The 22,659-nt window shown below is 51.9% G+C and overlaps 1 protein-coding gene across 1 annotated transcript in view; it reads left to right on the top strand.

Annotated features, from left to right (window-relative positions):
• LOC133353865 (ephrin-B2a-like) overlaps nt 1-22,659 on the top strand; it is a 169,623-nt gene that overhangs the window by 62,534 nt on the left and 84,430 nt on the right. Inside the window, exon 2 of the mRNA XM_061570340.1 lies at nt 20,865-21,202. Coding sequence (XP_061426324.1) covers nt 20,865-21,202 — 338 coding nt within the window. The remainder of the gene's footprint in view (nt 1-20,864; nt 21,203-22,659) is intronic.

The raw sequence follows: 22,659 nt of genomic DNA, 5'->3' as shown, positions 1-22,659 counted from the left end.
TGTGATTCAGTTCTGACGATTCCACCCAGGGCAATTCCTACCCGAATCACTCTTCCTCTGCGGGCGATTTCCAATGAACGAACGTGGATCTAACGGGAATTCCAGCTCGCTGGTCAGTAGCAGGGGGGAGGCGGAGAGCACAGGACAGCACGGCGACCCTCCGCTGCCCACAATGTCGTCACCGCCGCAGCCTACATCGGCCCTGACAACACCTGCAGGAAAACGCTTCGCAATTGGAAGTGTGAACGGCTAAACTGAGCCCTGGCGCATGCCCCCATCGATAGCACCACGGGAATGCTGGGCACCGTGGGTGAACCCGGCAAGCGAGTGATGCATGCACGGATGGATACAGGGAGTGTGACCACTTGGCACAATCTTTCTGGCAAAGCTGTTCAAGAAGATGCCCCCCCCCCCTACACACACACACACAACCTCCCTCTCCACCCCCCCCCCCCCTGACACAACCTCCCCCGCCACTTCCTCCTCCCAGCCCAACAATACTCTTGTAAAATTCATGCACTGCCAGCTTGCTTTGGAAACGAAACGCTATTTAATTTGGCAGCTTTTGGCATACTTGGCTCAACATGCATGCGTGCACGTGTGTCAGTGTGTGTGTGCGTGTGCACGTGTGTCAGTGTGTGTGTGCACGTGTGCCAGTGTGTGTGTGTGGGGAGCGGTAGTGCAGTGGTTAGCGCGCCGCGCTATGAACCGGACGACCCGGGTTCGATTCCCGCTTATGGCCACAACACCAGTTGCGATTATTTTAACCAGTCCCGGGCTTCCCCTAGGTCGACTCGGCCTCAAATGAGTACCTGGTGCGGTGTGTCAACATCGCCACTCGATACAAAGGCGGCCGGGCGTGGCGCTGGCCACCCACCCCCTCGTGTGCCATTACGGCCTTTATAGGTGCGCGGTAATGGTACTTGCCTCAAGAGTCTGTGAAGGATACACGGGGGACATTTGGCTTTGTGTTTGCGAGTTCGCATGCTGTATAGCGCATTGTGCTAAGAGCCTGACAACCCGAGTTCGATTCTCATCCATGGCTGGTGTCGGTAGCGAGTGATGCCTGACCTGATCCTGGACCCTCCCCTAGGTCAACTCGGCCTGAAATGCGTGTGACGTCTGGTGCGGGGCAGCGCGAGTTAACATCACGAACGGTGGCCACGCATCCCTTGGCCGTGGCCCTTAATGCCCACGCTGCACGTAATTGCCTTAATGGGCGCTCGCTAGCCGCGATGGAATTTTTTACATCCCCCCCTTCTATTACGTTTTTAAAAGCTCGCAACCATTACGGGTAAGCATTCTGCGTCGATGGAATCGTGTGTGTGTGTGCGGGAATCGCCGGAGAGAACCATCCGGTGATGTGCGCAGCCTGAACCATAATAAGTGAGCTTTATTAACGATGTGTTGAGAGATAAATTATGATTGAAGGTCGTCTTGCACCCAAAGGGAGAGAAAAGCCGTCCGCGGTTAATAGAAATGCACCTGCAAGGAAGTGACCTTAAAAACGCGAGCGAGTTAAAGGGGAAATGTTTATTTATCGATTTCAAAGGAGGGGTGGGGAGCGGGGGTTCAGTGAAACCGGTCGTGAGACGGAGCGCCGAGATGCGTTGGCCGTTCCACCATGGCAGCATGGCGCTCTCCCCGGCCCGTGTGGCACTAATATAATAATATATATATAATATAAGCAGCCGGATGAAGGGTCGTGGTGGCAGAGCGCAGGGCTATCGGATGAGCACGAGTCCCATGACACGGCTGGGCACACGCATTTGCATCGTTGACTGCGGCCTTGCAAACGCGGTGGTAACATGTCGCTGTCACGCTCGGTAAAATAGTCTTCATGGCATGGGTGCCGGTGGCCACCGATGCAATTTGGTGACACTCGGACCGGGTTGTCCAGTCGCCGACGTGAAGCCTGCTCGTTGTAATAATTAAAAAAATATATTGACGTGTCACCAGTTTTAAATGAGCGGTGTAAATTGCAAAGAACACAATGAAAAGGTGTAAATGATTGTATTGGCAGCGTGTGCAAAAACTCATTATGCGCCGTAGTGGAGCATTCTGAGTAGTGGAATAAACAGATGTTCATTCATTTCCGAATATTTTTTGGCTGTCTTTGCTGATGAGACCCAAAAGGCCAAAGCTGGTCCGCTGTTTGCTTGCTTGAATAAACACCGCTGGATAACATGGGTCCGATGTGTCAACGAGCCGTGGCTGAGAAATGAACTCGGGTCACCAGGTTCATCGTGCCGCGTACTAATCGCTGTGCCGCAACTCCTCCGCTTCTGGATAACGTCAGTGGTGGATAATATCCGAATTGTTCGTGGGGTCCCTGCCTTCTCCAACCTGCACTGACCAGCATGGTGAAATATGATCAAATAACAATGCACTTTTTATAAATCTAGATTGAAAACTAATTAATGTAGATCTGCCTTTTGAGTTTAGTTTGTCCTTCTCCGCACGCTTGGTTACTTACGGTGCGAAATAAGTTCAACATACATAAGTTGTGGAGGCCTTCATCTAGCAGTTCATATACAAACGGCTAACATTAATACATATAATTAAAACATTTTAATCATCGGAGATGAACAGGTATTTTTACGTATTTCAGCAGCTTGTGTAATTGCAAGGATAGAGGCAGCCGATGTTGGTAACAAATAGTGGAAATTCCACATTTGCATGACCAGGGGACTGTCGCTCTGTCGAACAACCACTACTGATCTCCCTCCCGAAGGTTGTGCTAAGTTGACGATTATCCTGGAGGGACGACCACGACGATGACGACGATTGGGCTCGGCCACGGTCAGGATTTGACCTCTCGTGAGTCTTGGCGTTGCGCTGAAGGCCCTGGCTGCGCTTATACGCGCTTTGGGGAAAAGAAATTCACGGTGGCGAATATTTGGCCACGATAAAATTTTGCCGTTCATTTATTTATGAACAACCCGGAGCACGATCAAGCAGTACAAGCTGACGTAGTGTGAAGTGACCATCCAGGGCGTGGCCTACTCCTAGGTTAACTCAGCCTGAAACGAGCTCATCAAAAATGAAAAGGTTCGACCCGATGCTGGCGGGCACACCTGCTCCGTTCCAAGCGCTGCCACCACGTTGCTTTGGTCGGGTCACTCGGGAGCTCTCCGTTGCAAGCCCCTTGTCATTTTCAGATGTTACGTGGCAATGGTCTTCTCTCCCTGCTCAGCGATTCCATCTCATTACACGTTGTGGTCGTTGTGGTGCACGTGGAATCTGGAATGCCCTCTTTTCCCACCAGCCATCGGTGATATTCACTGCCTGCCCCAGTTCCAGAATTGACACCTTCCTCTTGGCTTCTATCTGTGACTGGCTGATTTTCATACCGTCTCAGAAAAAAGTTTGGCTGGCTGGCAGGACGTGACGTCTGGAGCGACGGATGGATGAACGGACGGACAGTCACATCCAAAGGACGCGTAGGCTGCTAGTTTCAATAGAAATAACTGTTCTCACTGTTTCTGTCCGGTGTGCAAATAAATCCACATGGCATTGGATTGTGGCTCCAGCATTGACACGACCCAGTAAACGGCAAAATGAAAAAAATCAGTTCTCTCACACGCACGATTCCACCTGTGGTGCAGGGTCACGATACGCACACTTGTGGTAGCGCCTCTCGTCGCTGCGGGGGCGATGGCGGTGACGTGGCCCAGCGGCAGCGCGTTCGACCGCTTGTTTGTTGCTTCATGGTTGTAATCCAGTGGCCGCCCTGGCTAATACTGCGGTGGTGTGTGTATGTGTGTGTTAACCATGAACGTTAAGAATGCTGCATGCCGTCTGCTTCACTCGGAGTGGACTTAATGGATCCCGTGACGTCACTTTGCCAGAGTAGGCCATTTCTGTGCGTGCCGGCGTCATGGTCCAAATTTGCCAGCTTTGGAACATTTACCGCAAATGACTAAACAAAGACTCGACAGGACCCTCGTAAAAAAAAAGCCGTGAGACTCTCCAAGGCCTTCCTGGGTAAACGGGCGTAATAATCACGAAATGACATTCAACATTTGGAGTAGAAAGTAACAAAACGGGAGATCCGATGTCTGTTTCGTGAACGTGCGGATCGATTTTAACCCACGAATCTACATTATACCACTGCTGGTGATGATATATTTTAATCTGAATTGATACATTTTACCTCTGAATCAGAATATTTGTTCATACTGGAGGAATCCGATGAGCTAATGAAGCTTCTCTCCCACAGAGTCAACTGCAATCAACAAATCGCCAAAGTTGTTACTTGCCTATATTTTCGGGCTGTGTGGCCTTGTCGATGGTTTTATCGAAGGGCGGTTGACACACGTGCCAGTCGACACGCACAGCGGCGTGATGCTCCCTCGCGGAGTGCATCGCAGACTCTCTTTGGCTCTTTCTTTTTTACGGCACCCTGGCAGATGGGCGGACGGTGACGTGCGAGTACTTAATCGGAGTCCAGTTGGCCTGGAGGGTCTTGTGGAAACATTTGGCCTCACAAGGGTGCGGTCCTCTTAACAAAGGAGGAGGAAAGAAAAAAACCCCCCGGCCAGATTATTTTCTTAAATTGCACGTCCCCCTCCCTTCCTCGCTTTATTGTTAGGCAGAGTGCAATCGCGTCGGGTTATTTATTTATTTGCATTCTTATTTGAGCATCCAGCAAGTGCAGTTGGTGAGATCGTAATGACCGTGCGCTGCGTGTGACGTGGGGATGAGCAGATACGACTTAATACGACTCAAGAAATAAAGAGAGCGAGAGAGGGCGAGAACGGGCGAGAATGAGCGAGCGAGAGAAAGACGGATGCAGGGAGATTTATATTTTCAGGGGCAGGGAAGAGCTTTAGCAGGCACAGTCGGCAGAGAGAAACAGCTGTTAAAGTCATCCGGTGAAGTGAAACCCAAATCTTGCTCAATAATACAGAAATAAGAGCGGCGAGTTCAACACCGAGATATATCTTGCTGCTAGGAGTTCCATTATTTTATCAACCATTGTCTATCCACTGCTGTATGAAGGGCTGCTCATGCCATCACCATCCCTCCACGGTCCGTTGCTGTTGCCATGCATGGCACTCCGCGCGTGCAAGCTGATTTCATGGCTCCATCTCGCGGCTCCATCTCCGTTGCGGTGCGACGTCTCGGTGCGACGTCTCGGTGCAGGCGTTCCTTCCTTTCTTCCTCTGCGGCTGCCCACTGTTACCGGTCCATCCATCGGCCATTATCCCGTCGAGCGAAAATGCGTCCCGTCTAGCGATCTGTCCTACAGTTGAAACCGCAAAATTCGGGGTGTTTTTTTACCTTCCCCACCCCCCTGCAATTAATTGCGTTTGCTGGCAATAATTTGCAAATCCCACGCCGTTTCCCTTCTGCAATATGAAAATGTTACTTTGTTCAGCGCCACCCGTGCTCCTAGGTTCTGATGACTGCTGCGGGAAGGCTGCACCCCCCCACCCTCACAATAAAAACAATATCTACATACTACTCTACAATGGTTGAAATGCGATCCTATTGTACGTAGCGCATGACGACAGCAAAAAAATAACCAGAGTCGAAACAACAAAAGTAAATAACAATGGAGCGTTTGGCCAACATCTGGCAAGGGTGGTGCGGCTAACGCGGGCAAGGCCACCCTCCCCACCCAACACTCTAATAGCCTCAGGCCCCCCACCATCAAACTTAACCCGGCCCCCCTTCTCCACGCGCTCTGCGCCGCGCTGCCATTATTCTCGTGACGGTGCCACGAACGATGAGGTTTGATTTGTTGTTGTTGTTGTTGGCCTCCTCCTCGTCGTCGTCATCGTCTGCGGGCGCGTGCCACGTCGCGGAGGGGCCGTCGAGCCCGGGCCGTTGTGGGGGGCATTGTGGGAATTTTTCACCCCCCTCCCCCTTTGTTTTGTCGAGAGCGACGTGAAGTGAAGTCGGCGGCGGTGCGAAACGCGTCGCTCGTTTCTGCGACGTGCAAATTTGCTTTCTGCCGATTTTTGTGTGTTCTTTCTTTCTTTCCTCCCTCGCATGCCCTGCCCGTCCCCCCAATTTCCGAGCGTGAGGTTCATTAAAAGGCGCCATCGTACGTGCGATTAAACCCCGTAAAAAAAATATTTTTTTTTATCATTGCCTCGAGGGTTGATTGCGAGGCGAGGCTGCGCTTCTGCTCAAAACAATCTCTCGCGATCGGGGGGGGGAGCAAGGGGCACGATCGCTCTGTTGAGAGAGAGAGGGAGAGACGCATTACCGGCTCCGTGTTGACAGTGCAGAACAACCGAGAGGGGCGGGGTGGGTGATGGGGGGGGGTGTTACAGAATTCTACGATGAAGAAATATATTTGCAAGATAAATTATTCTATTCACCCACTCATCCACCCACGGCAATGCAATGAATTGTTGTGATTCCGGGGTTTATTCCATTGCACGATTTTTATACGGCGTGTCGTCGTTTTAAACGTCACGGCCGCACTTCGAGTGGCTGCAGGGGTGACATGAACCTGTTACGTGCAACAAAAAGTAATTTACATTAACGACAGTACTTCGTCTGTCGCCTGCTGGATGAACATCCTCGCCATGCCGTGTTGGCCGTGGGAGTTAGTCAGGCCATGCTTCACCACTTTGGTCAGTGGGGGTTGGGTGAAGTGGGTGGCAGGGTGCCCCGCGACTGGTTCAGATACATCTCTCGCCACTGTCGCTGCCGGGCTCACGGCGTAGTGCACATGCCACCCACCCCCTGGCACACAGAATCGACAAAACATAATCGCGAGCTTTAAGAATCGACGAAAATCCCCCACCCATTTCGCGCATGTCGTTTGGAACTCCCCAGCACCCATTGTGGGCATCCGCGGGACATTAAAGCCCCATCCTGAAGTCTCACCGGTTGCATTGTGAGACCTCTAAAGTGCCTCATTTTGGAGGTGCCGCTCTATTAAAGCCAGGCGAGTAACTTTCCTTCTGCGTGTCTGTGTGTGTGTCTGTGTGTGTCTGTGTGTGTGGGGGGGGCGGGCTTCGTTTCAGTTTTTGTTGTTGATGAATTCCTCCGCGCCAGGTATGGCTGACACTGCGGTGTCTCACGGCGTGGATGTGTTTCGCCGGCAACGGTGGCAGCTGCGGTGACGCCCGGTGTGCACGCGCTCGCTGAAGGGGGGACGGCTGTGGGGTGGGATTTTTATTATTTTACTAATTCATTTGGCGGGGGGGGGGGGGAGTCACGACGTTGGTCGCCCCCCCCCCCATCACCGTAAAGAAGTCCACGTCACCTGCGAATCTCCTCGCGTTTGGCTCTGACATTTTTTTGTTTTTACACTTGCCGATGACGAAGTCTGGCGGTCGCCGCTGAACGTCAAGGCTCGAGGCGACGAAGCCGACGTTTGGGCTGCGCCCTCCTGGCCCGGCAGCGTCAACTTCATCTGCTCGTTACGTTTCTATTCTGCTGAGCGGCAGACTGCACCGCGCGACGCGCCAGCCGAGCTAATTTCCCCCAAATTATTATTCCGTGCGAAACTGCGTTTGACGAAATAAATAAGCAAAGCAGCAGAGTTTTAGTTTTATAATTGGTAGACAAAGCCTAAGCCAGATTAATAATTCCCTCACTCATGGTGAAACCGCGTTAACCCCTCGTTCCCAGCGTTCAAGTTGATTATTGTTGTCCCACGCCGTGCAATCCCACTGCTTCCTCTTTGTCTTTCCTATGGCGAGGTAAAATGGTCAACTGCCTTTTTATATATATGTGTGTATCGAGGCAATTAAGTGTCTCATTGACGAACTGTGTCGGCGTACGGCCTCAGGAGACGATGTCGCAGAACAACGTCTGAATTCCGAACCTCCGATTAGCACGGTTAGCAACGCACTGTGCAAAAGGAGTTCAAACATTTGAATTCACTTTCCGGAAGGCCTCTTTTTACATTATCAACACAAGACGCCACTTATTTTATATTCCCCGCTTGTAAAGAGAGCATTCGAGGCACGACGGTTAACTCTCGTATCACTTGTAACGCGTTTCTTGGCCGGTCTCCTGTCTGAGACCTTCGGGCGGCGTACACTTGAACGCTGATTAATCACGGGCGGCAAAAGCCGGGGTTCAAACCCAGCACCTCCACAGCTACGCCTCCATGTCCCGTCCGCCCCCCTCTCTCTCTCTGTGTTTCCGGCATTGGAGGCTTTCGCGCCGCGAGCCACGCGGCCGTCTCGAGGCGGCTCGTTGAACACGGAACGCCGCCTACTCCCTGGCACATCCATTTAACTTTTTTTCTTATCCGAGTGAGGAATTTACCCGAGAGTGCACGAGCCCGCCCGCCCCCTCTAGGCAATGGCTGCCATAAAAAAAGAACTAAAAAACCCCGCCACGAAACAACGAAAACTCCGGGAAAAAAACCCTCCCCCGTTCCGTGTCCCGCTCTGCGACAGCGGCTAATGTATTCCGTGGTTTGTTTAAAAAATGATGAAACTGAAGGGTGGCGGCTGGAGGAGGGGGGGGGGGGTACACGGTCCTGAATAATCACGTCCCCAGCTCTTGCATTGTAATGGTGTAATTATGGAGACATGTATAATGCATGTGAGAGTACATGTTACGCTGCCAATTTATGAGCCTGGCATCGAATAGCGTATATATATATATTACTTTTTTCACTTACAATTTCCTAAATGCAAAAAAACAGAATAATTTATGAAAGCGTAACAGCGAAGGTTTTTTTTTTCTTCCTGTTGTCGCTCTCTTGTGGGTCAATTACTTGCATTTCTAACTCGAACAAGGGTTACATTTATGCTGTCAAACCTCTGCCGCTCGACGCGTGGCTTGACTGCTGTATTCCACTCTCACCCTTTCACTGCTCCGCGATCACTCGCACCCCACAAAGGTCAGAGACACGGCCGATCACTGGGCATCGCAGTGGCCCGCCTCTGTTTGATTCTCTAAAAATTATTCAACAAATCTATAAAAAAATTGTTTTTACCAGGCAAGGGCCAGCTGAGCTTATATGTAGCTCTTTTTCAGAAGCGACCTGGCCACAAATAATAACTCAACGAAGTGGCTTATCACGTGGACATTTACAGCCACCAATTACTCTAAACGCATCTCTAAAAGTGGAGGGGAAAAAAACTAGAGAACCCGGAGAAAAGTCCACGCGAGCACAGGGAGAGAACACGTAAACTCCAAATATACAGCAGCAGGCGTCAGGGTCGGGATCAATCCCACGACCTCCTGTATACAAGGCGAGGTAGTTAACATCTCATAGCCACCCTGGTGCCCTCATGAACTCCAAGTCGTTGTCTTCTTCTCCTCTCTTCAGTCACTTGGCCGTTTGGGCCCTCACTGTTCCCTTCGCCGACATCTCCTTGCACTGCTCTCCCGCTCGCCACTTCCCTCCGTCCTTCGCTGCGTTGTCCAACCGAGACGGCCGTGCACCCCGTCCAGTGTCTGATATCTTGACGCCAGTCAGAAAGTGGGGTTTCCTCTTCCCGTAGCACCTTCCAGTGTTCCCACCATCACCATCCTCTGTGGTCGGTCCCCATTTATCCAGGGCACATGTCCGCAACGCTGCAGTTAAGCACAAGTGCAACGAGGTTATTTGTTGGCTCGTGTGTGTTCTTCAGAGTAAAAAATAGAAATTAAATGTGGTAGAAATTGAACTCCGCCGACTTAAACGCTGCTGCTCGTTCATTTGGCCGAGGAGCCCTTTGAGAAGGGCGTTCGTCGTCGTTTTATAATTTTTGTTTTCACGCGTCGTTACGTGTTTGCCATGTGTGCGCGCGTGTCAATCGACACCCTGGTCACCCTCGCAAATGAGATGTTCCATCTCACGGGAATTCTGCAGGTGACATATTAGAATTATAATAATAAATTAAAGTGCCGCCCTCATTGCGGGGAGGGTTGGCGGGCCGTGGCGCATCCCTTGGCGTCTCTCCGTCCTCCGCCAGCCTCGCCGCGTTGTTCACCAGCTCGCCGACGATCTGACTCTGTCACCTGCAGCGCCGCATCGTCGCCCACCCGGCCTAACTGCGCGAGCTGTGACCTTGAAGCTCTGACCTTGAACGTTATTGGGCAAGATCCTTAGGGTACGAGGCTGTCGCAAAAGACGGTGCACGAGGCACAAACGAGTCGCCACGTTTACCGCGAACGCTGCCTTGAGACGCGTGAATGCCATGTTTTATATCGTGCCAACAGCATCCCACAATTATAATCACTGGAAATTATAATATGAATGCTCACACCGTTAAACTACCAAAAAAATCCTATTTTTTGTTTCACCAGCTACGGCCCACTGAGCTATGTAGCTTATTTTTCCTGGCCACAAATGATAGCTCAACAAAAGTGGCTTGTCATGTGGAAATTTACTGCAGCCAAATACTGTAAACGCATGTGTTCATGTGGAGGGAAAAACCAGAGGACCCGGAGATAAATCCACACGATCATTGGGAGAGAGAGAGAGACACGCAAACTCCAAATATATACAGCATGCGTCAGGGTCAGGATCAAACCCACGACCTCTGGCATACCAGGCGAGGGAGTTAACATCTAACCACGGGGAGAGAGAGAGACACGCAAACTCCAATTATAGACAGCATGCGTCAGGGTCAGGATCAAACCCACGACCTCTGGCATACCAGGCGAGGGAGTTAACATCTTGCCAGCACGGCGCCCTTTGCCAATCTGCTGCTGGATGAAGGCCTCCCCATGTCGTGGGGGGTAGTTTGGAGCATACCTCGCTACGCTGTTTAGTGCGGATTGATGAGGCGGGGTGGGGGGGCACACAAGGACTGTGCGACTGCCACGCTCCACTGCTGTGAGCCGTGGCCGGGAATTGAAGTTGCTTTACCAGGTTCAGGGTGAGTTGCACTCGGCACAGAAAATAACACGAGCCCCTGTCTGATGATGATGATTGAAGGCAATCTCGTTTAGGTTGTAGATTTTTTTTTACACAAAACAGACAGATGAATTTGATTCGTAATCGGGAAAAAGAGCCCATATTTTTCTCGGAGGGTTTATTTTTTTTGGGTTAGATCACGTAAATATAAATGTGCCGTTAAACCCGCCGCTACACGACATGGCCAATTAGTACAGCACGCCGGTGTGACGGACAGCAAATCCACAACATTTACAATCTGAGCACGACGTTTCGCCAGTGATTACAACGAGCAACATCAGGCGGGCAGCCAGGTTTGTGGAGAAATCCTCTTGTTTCCGTTAGAAGGCAGCGTCAATGATGAATGTGGTAAGTTGTGTATCAATTGGCCATGTCCACCTCCACAACGCCCACATCCATAGTCTACACAATTTCAACTTTCAAATCACGGCGTGGGTTGCGGCAGGGCAATACCACATCCGTGGCTTGAGACGATGCACGTTCCTCCCCGTGTGTTTTAAGTAGAAAGTTGTTGGTGCATCCTATCATCTGACAGGTTTGTGTGTTGTGTGGTGCGTGGGGGGGGGGGGTAGCGTAGCGGTCAGCGTGTTGCGCTGCGAACCCCATTCACGGCCATCACCAGTGATGATTATCTGAAACGGCCCTGGGACTTCTCTAGGTTGACTCGGCCTCAAATGAGTACCTGGTGCGATGTGTAAGCATCGCCAGGAGGGAGACAAAGGCGGCCAGGCGTGGTGCTGGCCACCCACCCCCTCGTGTACCGTGCCGGCCTTCATAGGTGCTCGCTAACAGCACTTGCCCCAACAGTCTGTTACAGTTTCGATTTAAAGCTTTCGTGACTGCAGGGATTCATCTTCTTGGTTATTTCGGTAAAGTCACGTATAAGGAAAATAATAAAATAATAAAAATAAAACATAATCAAATAATTATCACGACGTTTCGGCCACAACGCAAGCAGCCGTCTTCAAGTGGAGAACATGTCTGTCGAGAAGGCAGAGTCTGAATGTTTTATTTTTATTATTTTATTATTTTCCTTCTACGTGACTTTACCGACAGAACCAAGAAGACGAGTCTGTTACAGGCTATACGAGAGGATCTTTGTCTTTGTTGTGTGTGGTGTGTGTTGTGCACCTGACCAGATTTGTGTAACTTTATCGACACAAGGTTTGGGGAGATGAATCTCTCTCCAGAGCCTTACGATCCGCAGTGTCACGCGGTGGACGGTAACTAACCAGGGTTGTGATTAGTATCTCTTTACCTCGGGATGCCCTCAAGGCTCTCTTTCACGTGGAGGGGGGCGGGGCGGGGGGGGGTAGCGCTGGGGGGTTGGGGGTGGGCTGTGTCGGGGACGTTTGGCCGATACAGCTCCGTGGGCGAGGGCTGGCGGGGTTATTGAGCCACACTGCCGGCGGCCGAGTCGCTCTGCACTGACCCCGGGGCGTCTTCGACTCGCGGAGGAAGCTCAAAGGGAATCAATCACGCGGGGGGGGGGGGGGGGGTGGACCCCCCGCTCTCCCAAACAATAGCCCGCAGCCCCTCCCCCACTCCCACGCTCCATTGTCGTCGGGGTGACCCCTTCTTAACAGTCGGCTGACAGGCGATGATTTATTATTATTATTTTTACCCCATTATTTGCCGCAGGTCGTTATTCTGACCGTTTGGCCAAAGTTGCATCGAGCGGCGGATGCAGGGCCGTGCACTCCGAGGGCAGCGTGCGTGGACGGGCGCGTTACGACGGACTGCGTTCCATGTAATCGGTCACGGGGGGGGGGGGGAAATAAATAAGTGTCGTCTTGCGTTGATAAAGTTAAAAAGAAGCCTTCCCGAAGTGAATTCGTACGTGCGTTTGGTGATCTTCTGTCGCGCCGCACGTAGCCGACCGAGCTAATCGGAGGTGCTTCGAGGTGCGTTCGCTGCGTGCTGTCGCGTTCGACTCCTCTCTTTTCCTCTGCCCATTATTGGCATTCCTGAAGGACCCCCGTGTGCTCAGTCTCGGCAATGTCGACGTTTTTTCCCTTTGCTTTGTTTTTGCTGCTGTGCTCGCACAGCACCGGGAATCTCCCATTGTAGTCTAGCCAAGATACTGGCAAAACGGGACCACCGTCCGCGCAACAAATCGATTGAACTCGGCACTCAAATCTCAAAGACAAAAAGATCGGAGGATCTGGGAGTCCTTCGCAGTGCTGCTCCTTTTCTCTCGTCACTTCTATTCTGTGCCCAATGCAGGAAGTTATCGTGAGTATCTGCCGGTCGATGGATTCAATTCTGGCACCAGCAACGGTCGAAGGGGACAGATGATCACGCAGGCATTTTGCGTTCAAGACGGCAACAGCAGCAGCCACCGCGCCACGAAGCCACAGCCTCCAGTCGCTCTACGCTTACGCCGCTGTCTTTGGCGAGGTTGAGCTGGCCCCGATGCGTGCGGAATTGGGAAGTAAAACCAATCGTGAAAGTATTACAGTGGTCAGATTACATCTCTCTTTTTTTTTTTAAATAACGCACGGCACGATTGCGCTCCTCTTGAAACCCCACGTAATCGGTAATCGTATTCTGATTACTTTGCTACAATCACCCTCGCATCACGGTTCTTAAGGCGTTCACACAAGAGGGCAATTGAGGGGGTGGATAAAAACGAATATATTCTCGCCAAATCGTGTTCTTGCCCAATATTTGTTCTCCCAGGAGCCAATGTTTGGTCATATTTGTTCTCCTTACAAATAGTTTCTACCCCTTCATTGTTATTGCGTGTCCTCCAGGGGGGTGACCAAACCGCAGTTCCAGCGCCCTGCTCAATAGAGACGCAGCTGATTTGAAACTTTTCATTTGAACTTCTTGGAAACAGGAAAGATCTGCGGAAGCTGGAGCAACCTGGGGCACTCACCCCTGGCAGCGAATGCAGACACGAGTGCTCCCACATATTTCTAAAATGTAAAACGCACAACAGCCCAACGGCGCGAGCTTAGATCCTGCAGTGTGACCACCCCACGTGACATGAGACTAATTTTTTTTATTTTACCAGGTAAGGCCCACTGAGCTGTATGGATTTTTATTCAGAAACGACTTGCCTATAGCATATAATAGCTCAACGAAGTGGCTTATCATGTGGAAAGTTAAAGCAGCCAAACACTCTAAACACACGTTTATAAATGTGTGAGGAGCTGGAGAAAAATCCATGCGACCACGGGGAGAGAGACACGCAGACTCCAAATATACAACAGGAGTCAGGGTCGGGATCGAACCCACGACCTCCTGTATACCAGGCGAGGGAGTTAAAATCTCGCTACTGCAGCGCCCATTTTGTGGCTCTCAGCAGCCTGGTGAGTATTTGGTTTGTGGCCTGCATGCGCAGGAGGTTTTGTGGTCATTCACGCGCCCTGCGCGATGTCCACACGAGTTGCCGCACGATGCTCGTCGCGCTGCCCGTTCGCGGAGGTTGCCGCCGTGAAACTTTCCGTGTCCTCGTTTCGACGTCGCAACCCCGGAGCGGTGGTTGGGGTTCTGCCCGGTACTTGCAGAGGGGGGGGGGGGGGGACGACGACGACGACTCTCACGGGGCGACCGCTGAGGGAGATCGAATTTCCACGCCCCCTCCACCACTCCCCCCCCCCCCCCCCCCGGCAAGTCTTGTTGCTGGCACAACGGCGACCGGGGCAATCATCTGAAACGTTAGCCCCTCTCGAAAAAAAAAAACATTGCCATAATATTTGTGGAAAGTGTACAGTTGATATTAATCTTAAGTTCTCTTGCATTGTGCATCTGCCAAAACCACTTGTGTCACGCACTCGCAGTGCACCCATACCCAGCGTAGGCGCGCACGCGGTGCAAAGAAATCCTCCTCTCGATGGAATGGTTTGTTGGGACGAGTGCTGCTAGCAAGCGTCTATTGAGGCTGGCATGGCATGGGGCATGACACGGCACACGAGGCGGTGGTTACGGAGAGCACCGATGCCAGGAGCCGCCACCTCTGCAGTCCCGACGCTGTCTTTCTCCATGGAAGTCGCGGCTTCTCCCACGCGAAATAAACATTTGGAGGTGCCTCTTATCATCATCATCATCGTCGTCGCCATCGGTGGCAATCCTGACCTAGCGGTGGAAAATGCCACGTTCCCGTGGCAGGGGTCAGTTCTATCTTCGACTCCCCACACAGGAGCGGCGCTCACTTTGCCGACACCGCAGGAATTGTGGGCTGGGCCGGGCCAGGTTGACCACCGACGGTGATTTGAATTTGCGCAACCTCCCGATCGCGAGTGGAGACGGCTCGAGCCACGAGCGGCGGTGACGACGGCGCGAGGTTCCACCGCTCGCTCGCAGGGCCCAGTGCCCCACACAGGCCCCCGGCCCCCTCCCCACGTCCCTTTGCGTCGTTCCACTGACCGCCGGCGCAGCACCGTAGCGCCCCCCCCCCCCCCTCTCGTCTCAACCGCCACGCCGTGCTGCCCTTTTCTCAGCGACCTCTCCCGCTGTTACAGCCCGCCTCACGTTTCACTTCGAATTTCCCTTCCCCTGCCTCCCTCCCCTGCTCATTCGAAACCCCCCACAGTCACCAACCGCCACCCACCACTCGTCAAATTCTACCACCCACAACCCACGTCCACCACCCACAACCCACGTCCACCACCCACAACCCACGTCCACCACCCACAACCCACCTCCACCACCCACAACCCACCTCCACCACCCACAACCCACGTCCACCACCCACAACCCACGTCCACCACCCACAACCCACATCCACCATCCACAATCCACCTCCACCACTCATCTATCTCCACCACCCTCTCCTCCCCCCGCGTGCCACCGCACCTCCCGCCTGCACGCTCTCACTTGCTACGCTGTTGCTGGTGGGAGACCTTCACTGAGCAGTGGGTAGATCAGGGCCGACGACGACGCGACGCCGCTTCTGAGCAGATCCGCTCTGCCACGCCGTGTCCCTCGCCGCCGCGTACGTGCGCACACGGGGGGGGGGGGGGGGGCGCAGAGAACGAACGCATTTTTTTCGGTCGTTCGTTTTTGCCGATTTTTGGCCGCTCTCAGCTCAAAATGTAACAGCGTGCGAACCCTGCCTCAGCATCTCCTCTACCCGTCCTACATCATCTCCTGGCACTCGCCCCTCTCCCTGCCCATCGCTCTCTCGCCCCGTTCCCCAGCAGTGCCTCCCATCGTCTCCCGCTCTCCTGCCGTCCTTCGTTTCGCATCCCCGTCGCTCCATCCGTCTCCATCTGCTTCGTGTTCCCGCGTTGTCCCTCCCTCCCTCCCTCTCCTCTCGCCCCCGGTCTCCATCTGCGGTGTTGTCTCTGTGCTTCTTCACACCCCTCACCCCCCACCTCGCCTCTATGTGCTTCTACACTCCCTCCGTTCATTCCACTGCCCCCCCCCTCCCCGTGTCTATCTGTCTGCCTGCCTGCCTCTCGCTCTGCTCTCTCTCAAATCGCCTCGCCACCTCTGCACCTCTCACCCCCTTTCGCGTAAAATGCAGATCAGGCCGGCGATTACAATATCAAAGGCAATGCGGCGGCCAAAGCATTTCACTCATTTTCCCTTCAAAGCGCGGGCCGGGGCGGGTGACTGTGACCTGTTGCCCCCTGGCCTAGTGACCATGGGTTCTACCACCCCCGTATTCTTCCTCTTAGTGGAGCTTTTAATTTAAACATTCTTTATTTTTTTGGTATTTTCTTAAAGAGCTGTACTGTATGCCCCAGCAGAGCTTGCTTTACACTGTGTGTGTGTGTGGCTGTATCGTTTTTTAGTCCATATGTCCAAACCAGCGGGGCACGTTTTCCTGGGGCGGATTGATATGCTAAGTGGCGATATACACTGGTGGCTGTGTGTGTGTGTGAGCCCTGCGTGTGATTGACCGTGTCAAGACAAGTTCTGGCCACACGGACCGAGGGCCGTTGTGATTTACGTGGACGAAACGGAGTTTGTTAACAGAACCAGAATCTTTATTTATGCTGGAGGAATTCGATGAGCAATGAAGCACTTTTTGACAGATGTCCAGTGAGAGGCTGGTCAGAAAGTAAAAAAAAACTATGAAAAAACACGATATGAGTGCAAAGTATAGGAAAGGTAAGTAAATCAAAAAAATAACAAATACAATTTGAATTTTTTCTATTTTACCAAGTAGAACCCTCTAAGCTATAATCACCATGCGTGTTTGAGTGCAGAGGATGAAGCAGAAAATAAAGAAACCACCATCTCCGCACACACTATTAGCTTGGATGGAGCAAGCAGTCATGTGCAGATATTTATCTGTCAAATTAAATCCACCCACCCCATGAATATTAAGTGCATTGGAATTGTTTTCCGAAATTAAATATTAATGCTTGATTATTATTGTCTACATGCTCGCTGAAATATCAGCGATTGTCCAAAACGTTGGCCTCGTATATAACACCGCGCCGTGTACATTTTTCAGTTGTACTGCAGTGTGCTATGGGGAGCAGTGGCGCAGTGGTTAGCGCACCGTGCTATGATGAACCCGGCGATCTGAATTCGTTTCACGGCCACAGCAAAATTCAGTGGCGAGTCATTTTACAAAGCAGTCTTGGTGTCCCTGGCTTCGCCAACCGACAATGACCAGCGTGGCGAAGTATCGTCAAACAACTCCCAATCACTGACACGGTGTGGGGAGGTCTGTATATTATTGCTCGTGTTGACTTGGCGCAAACGATGACTCTAGTGAACTATTTTGTTCCGTCTTAGCAAACCCAATGGCAATGTGCAGTGTTAACGGTGTTATTCAAGGGTTGGTAACCTCACATTCGGCTGGCGAGGCTGCCTTCAGTTGGCTGCTCAGCGTTTTAGGTTCCTCGTCTGTCTAATGCACGTAATTTATAGACAAAGACAAAGACCCCCCGCCCCGTGTAGCCTTAACATACTTTGGGGCAAGTGCTGTTAGCGAGCACCCATGATGGCCGGCACGGCACACGATGGGTGTGGGTGTTCAGTGTCCGACACGACGCTAAGCCCAGTGCTGATGTTGGCACACCGCAACAGGATTTCATTTAAGGATGAGTTCACCCCTAGGTGAGACCCACCAACACACACACACCACTCGCGTACACCGAGGCACACACTCACTCACGTACACCGAGGCACACTCTCACGTACACTGACGCACACACTCACGTACACCGATGCACACGCTCGCACCACACTCACACACTCCCAAGCTGTTACCTTGGAGCTTAACAAGACATGCCTGTGCTGGAGAGGTTGTTACTGTGAATGAGGGCTTGGGACTCGATGTCAGTAATTTCCAGGGACTCTTGAGAGTGTTTGGAAGGAAATAAGCCGCTATTAGCAGCTGATGGGGTGTTACACACGTGTGTATTGGACGGGCTTTCAGTAAGGATGTCACTAAATAGACGAAACTAAGACCGCCCGCTAATGCTGGCAAGATAAGCACATTTTATGGCTCTATATTCTCACTCTGTCTCTCAGCACTGATGAGGACCGTCGATGCAAGTGTTGGGGGATTTCAGGGCCTACAAAGCTGCGTGCTTTTTTTTAAATATGGAGACTCGATGAGGATTTCCTCCTCGCCACAAAAGAAGAGACATTGGGGGAGTGGTGGCGCGGCAGTTCGTGCATCGCAGTCGTTGCTACGAGCCCAGACATCTGAGTTTGATCACGGCTAAAATGAGTGGCCAATGGTCGCTGAAGCGGTCCTCCTGCCCACTGCCACGCCGACCCAGACTGACCCGACCCACGCTGACCCACGCTGACCCACGCTGACCCAGACTGACCCACGATGACCCACACTGACCCACGCTGACCCACGCTGACCCACGATGACCCACACCGACCCAGACTGACCCACGCTGACCCACACTGACCTACGCTGACCCACGATGACCCACGCTGACCCACACTGACCCAGACTGACCCACACTGACCCTGACTGACCCACACTGACCTACGCTGACCCACGATGACCCACACCGACCCAGACTGACCCAGACTGACCCACACTGACCCAGACTGACCCACGATGACCCACGCTGACCCACGCCGACCCACGCCGACCCAGACTGACCCACACTGACCCAGACTGACCCACACTGACCAACGCTGACCCACGATGACCCACACCGACCCAGACTGACCCACACTGATCCAGACTGACCCACGATGACCCACACTGACCCACGCTGACCCACGCTGACCCACACTGACCCACGCTGACCCAGACTGACCCACACTGACCCACACTGATCAACAATGACCCACACTGACCCACACTGATCAACAATGACCCACATTGACCCACGCTGACCCACGACTCACGATGACCCATGATGACCCACGCCGACCCACGCCGACCCACACTGACCCATGCTGACCCACGCTGACCCACACTGACCCACGCCGACCTACACCGACCCACGCTGACCCACACTGACCCACGATGACCCACGATGACCCACACTGACCCACACTGACCTACAATGACCCACACTGACCCACACTGTCCCACACTGACCCACGCTGACCCACGCTGACCCACGCTGATCAGCATTGCTAAGAGGGCCTCAAACAACAGGTGTGACTGACACTGCGTGAGCATGGAAAAAGCCTTCGTCCAACAATGGGTGGGCTGACGATTATAACAATAAGAATTATAAAGGGACACATTATCAGCAGTGATAGTAGCTAACAGGAGGTGTGACAGAGCCGCCAGCTGCGAGACGAAAATGCCGTAAATGCAACGTAGGCGATGGAGGACTGAACATGGCTTAGCCCACAGTTTCACAACAAATCCATTTGCATTTCACCGTAACTTGACGATTGCTGCCGCTGGGGGGGGGGGGCAGGGGGGTTGCGTAGTGGAGACACTAAACTCTCTTGGCATATATCTACTCACATATGCCTTTATGTATCACCCTGAGGGTAGATCGGATAAGCAAGACGAATCGAAAGCAGGCGACTGCTCTGGCTTGAGGGCATCTTTGCTTTCTTAGTCTGCCCTCCTCCCCATTGCCCCCCCCCCACGACCCTCAAGAAAAGGTGGCAAACGCGCGACCGTGTTTGGTGTTTCTTCAGCGACCGCAATAATTTGTACGGAAATACACGGAGGGTAATTTGTTGGCAGTGCCACACAACCGCAGATCACGGCAACTCACAATATTCTCTCCTGACCACTACTTCGTGCCAGACCGCGGTTTAATAAACTGATGCCTTGAAAAATAACCCGTTAAAAATCGATTCTTCGTTTCTTCCTAATTCGTATATTTGTTATTATTTATTTCATTGCACATTATGAATTGTTGTCGTAGCAGCGATAAGTGAAGATTGTATCTGTAGTTTGTGCTCTCGGTTGTAGCAGGGGCTGTGTCGTTGCCCAATCCTGGCCAGTTGGGCTAAAACATACTCAAATAGCGAAATAAACGATTGGCCTTTTCACTTACGAGACGTAGATGTTTTAAAGATGAACCATATCAGTGGGAAATAGAGTTTGTGTTTAGACGGGCGGTGTTTGCGATGAATGCGTTATTTTTGTGATTTGTGTGAAAATGCATGTTTGGAAGTTGGCCCATTATACTGTATGCACAGGCAGATTGAAATGATGTGGCTGCGTCGTAGTGGCTTTTAATGGAGTGCATTTAGGTTAATGGTATATAATCCAAATTGTACTGTAATTGTGATGTTTTAAATTAAGATGAAGTTAATCTGAGCTTGCCAAACCAAAAAAATGTCATCCTATGAAAGAAAAAAAAATCGTTAATGGGTATTAGTGATATTTGTTGATAAGTGCCTCAGTACATTAAATATATTGTGTGTTCGTATATATATAATCACATATTAATAACCTTCAATTTCCGCAAAGCCAAAATAAAATGTTTGCAATTTCGTTTAATTTTGGGATTAAACCAGGGCACTAATTTGCAGTAGTTTCAAACCAACCATGCATGTATGTTGGACTTCTTTCGCACCGTACGGAGCCAACCATGCCGTATCCTCACCGTCACTTTGTTGTTGCTGTGCGGTTTTCAATTCCCCCTCCCCCCTCCCCACCCACCGCAAACAGATTCCAGCCAGGACGTGGCGGCTTGGTCGTCCACCCACAAATTGGCGACAAGCTTGACATCGTGTGTCCCCGCATCGGCGATGGAGGCCCTCCGGGAGGAGGAGGTACGGGATTCGGCTCGCCCTCCTCCTCCGGGGCTGCGACGGAGACCTACCAGTACAAGCTGTACATGGTGACGCAGTCGGAAGCGGAGTCGTGCGACACGACCCGCCGCAAGAACCCGCTGCTCACCTGCAACCGGCCCGACCGCGACGTCAAGTACACCATCAAGTTCCAGGAGTTCAGCCCGAGCGTCCTGGGCCTGGAGTTCCAGCGGGGCAGGGACTACTACATCATCTGTGAGTACGCACCTCTGCGCCGGTCCGAGTGTCTATATGAAGGCGAAGGCCGAGCTGTTTGGTGGAGTTTTAATTAAAGGCGTAACCCCCCACCACCCTCCCCTGCACTAAAAAAGGCCAAAAAAGGCCAAGAAATGTTTTTTTTTTATCTTGACGATGTCTGCCCCAGTACCCAGTAAACATAGAATGTTGGGCTTATGTTAGGATAACGTTAGGATAACGTTGGTCCAACGGTTTAAACCATATGTCAACGTTGACCCAATGTTTGCACGTTTCCTGGGCGGGCGTGCAATGCTGTCCAGATCCATCTTTTATAATCGATTCCTACATGTTAATGGTTGCGTGATCGAGAATCGATTATTTTAAAATGAATGCAATTCATCGGCAAGTTTTTGCAGATCATAATTTCTGCTGATGGAGCGAACCAAAGTGGTGTACAAGTGTGGTGGAGAAAAAAGAGAAAAATACAAACGAGACCGTAAAAAACTCGACGCCGAAAAAAAATATTTACACTGTGGAATAAAATCTTGAGCGCAAATTGTGACAATTCATCAGCTCCAGCCGATTGTTACAAAGTGGAATTCCCGTTCAGAATTCTCTTAAGCTAGTGGCAGGAGGAGAATCATCCCGTGTTGCCAAAACAGCTGGAGGGAAAACGATTTCAGAGAACGGCTTCTGAAGTTTTTTCATTTGCTGGAGACCCCTTTATTCACACGAGAGACACCTGTTGTGACACGCCCAAACAAAGGGTGACACACACCCCCGCGGGAGGGTGTGTTGATCGCATCACGAATTGGCCGTGCAATCGGCCGCTCGTCCCGAGGTATTGGTATGGTCGTGAAGTCGACGTCGGAGGCTGCGCTGACTCATCCCTGCCATAGGAACGTGGAATTTCCACCACCGACTGGATGAGCACCTTCCCCGGGTCGAATTTTTAAGCGGGCGCGGACAGTGGGCGTCACCCATCCGCTCGCCTCTGGCTGCGCCCACGGTGTTTTTCGTTCCTGTCCCCGTGGTGTCGTTGTGGTGCCTGGTATGGGGCGGGTGGCATTCCGGTGGTTTTATCTGTGCTTCAGGAACGCTTCCTAAAAAGTACAGATTGTGCCCTCCCCGACTACAAAATTCCTTTTGCGTGATCGGCTCCACACAGGAACACACATGTCTTATTTGTGGTCCACGTTGCTGGCATTGATAGTTTTTTTCAATGCTTTGGTTGATTTAAAAATGTAGATCGCCATCATTCTCGATCTATCCAACGCTGATTGAAGAGACCTCTCCAAGCCGTCGCCATCTCTCGCTGTCTCGTGATGTGACAATTCGTCTGATGAGCCACAAAAACTGACTTCATAGCTCCATCTCCGTGAATGTCCTATCGGGGATGTTCCCTCCTTTGACAGCCACTCCATTATTACCCTCGACCGCGGGGCCAATGTCGCCTTCCTGCTGCGTGTTCTGCC

This window comes from Lethenteron reissneri, chromosome 45 (assembly GCF_015708825.2).
Source record: "Lethenteron reissneri isolate LAM-NWPU_2019-01 chromosome 45, ASM1570882v1, whole genome shotgun sequence".
In the NCBI taxonomy this organism is placed as follows: domain Eukaryota; kingdom Metazoa; phylum Chordata; class Hyperoartia; order Petromyzontiformes; family Petromyzontidae; genus Lethenteron; species Lethenteron reissneri.
The sequence above is the reverse complement of the archived record's forward strand: the minus strand, read 5'-3'. Positions and strand labels throughout refer to the sequence as shown.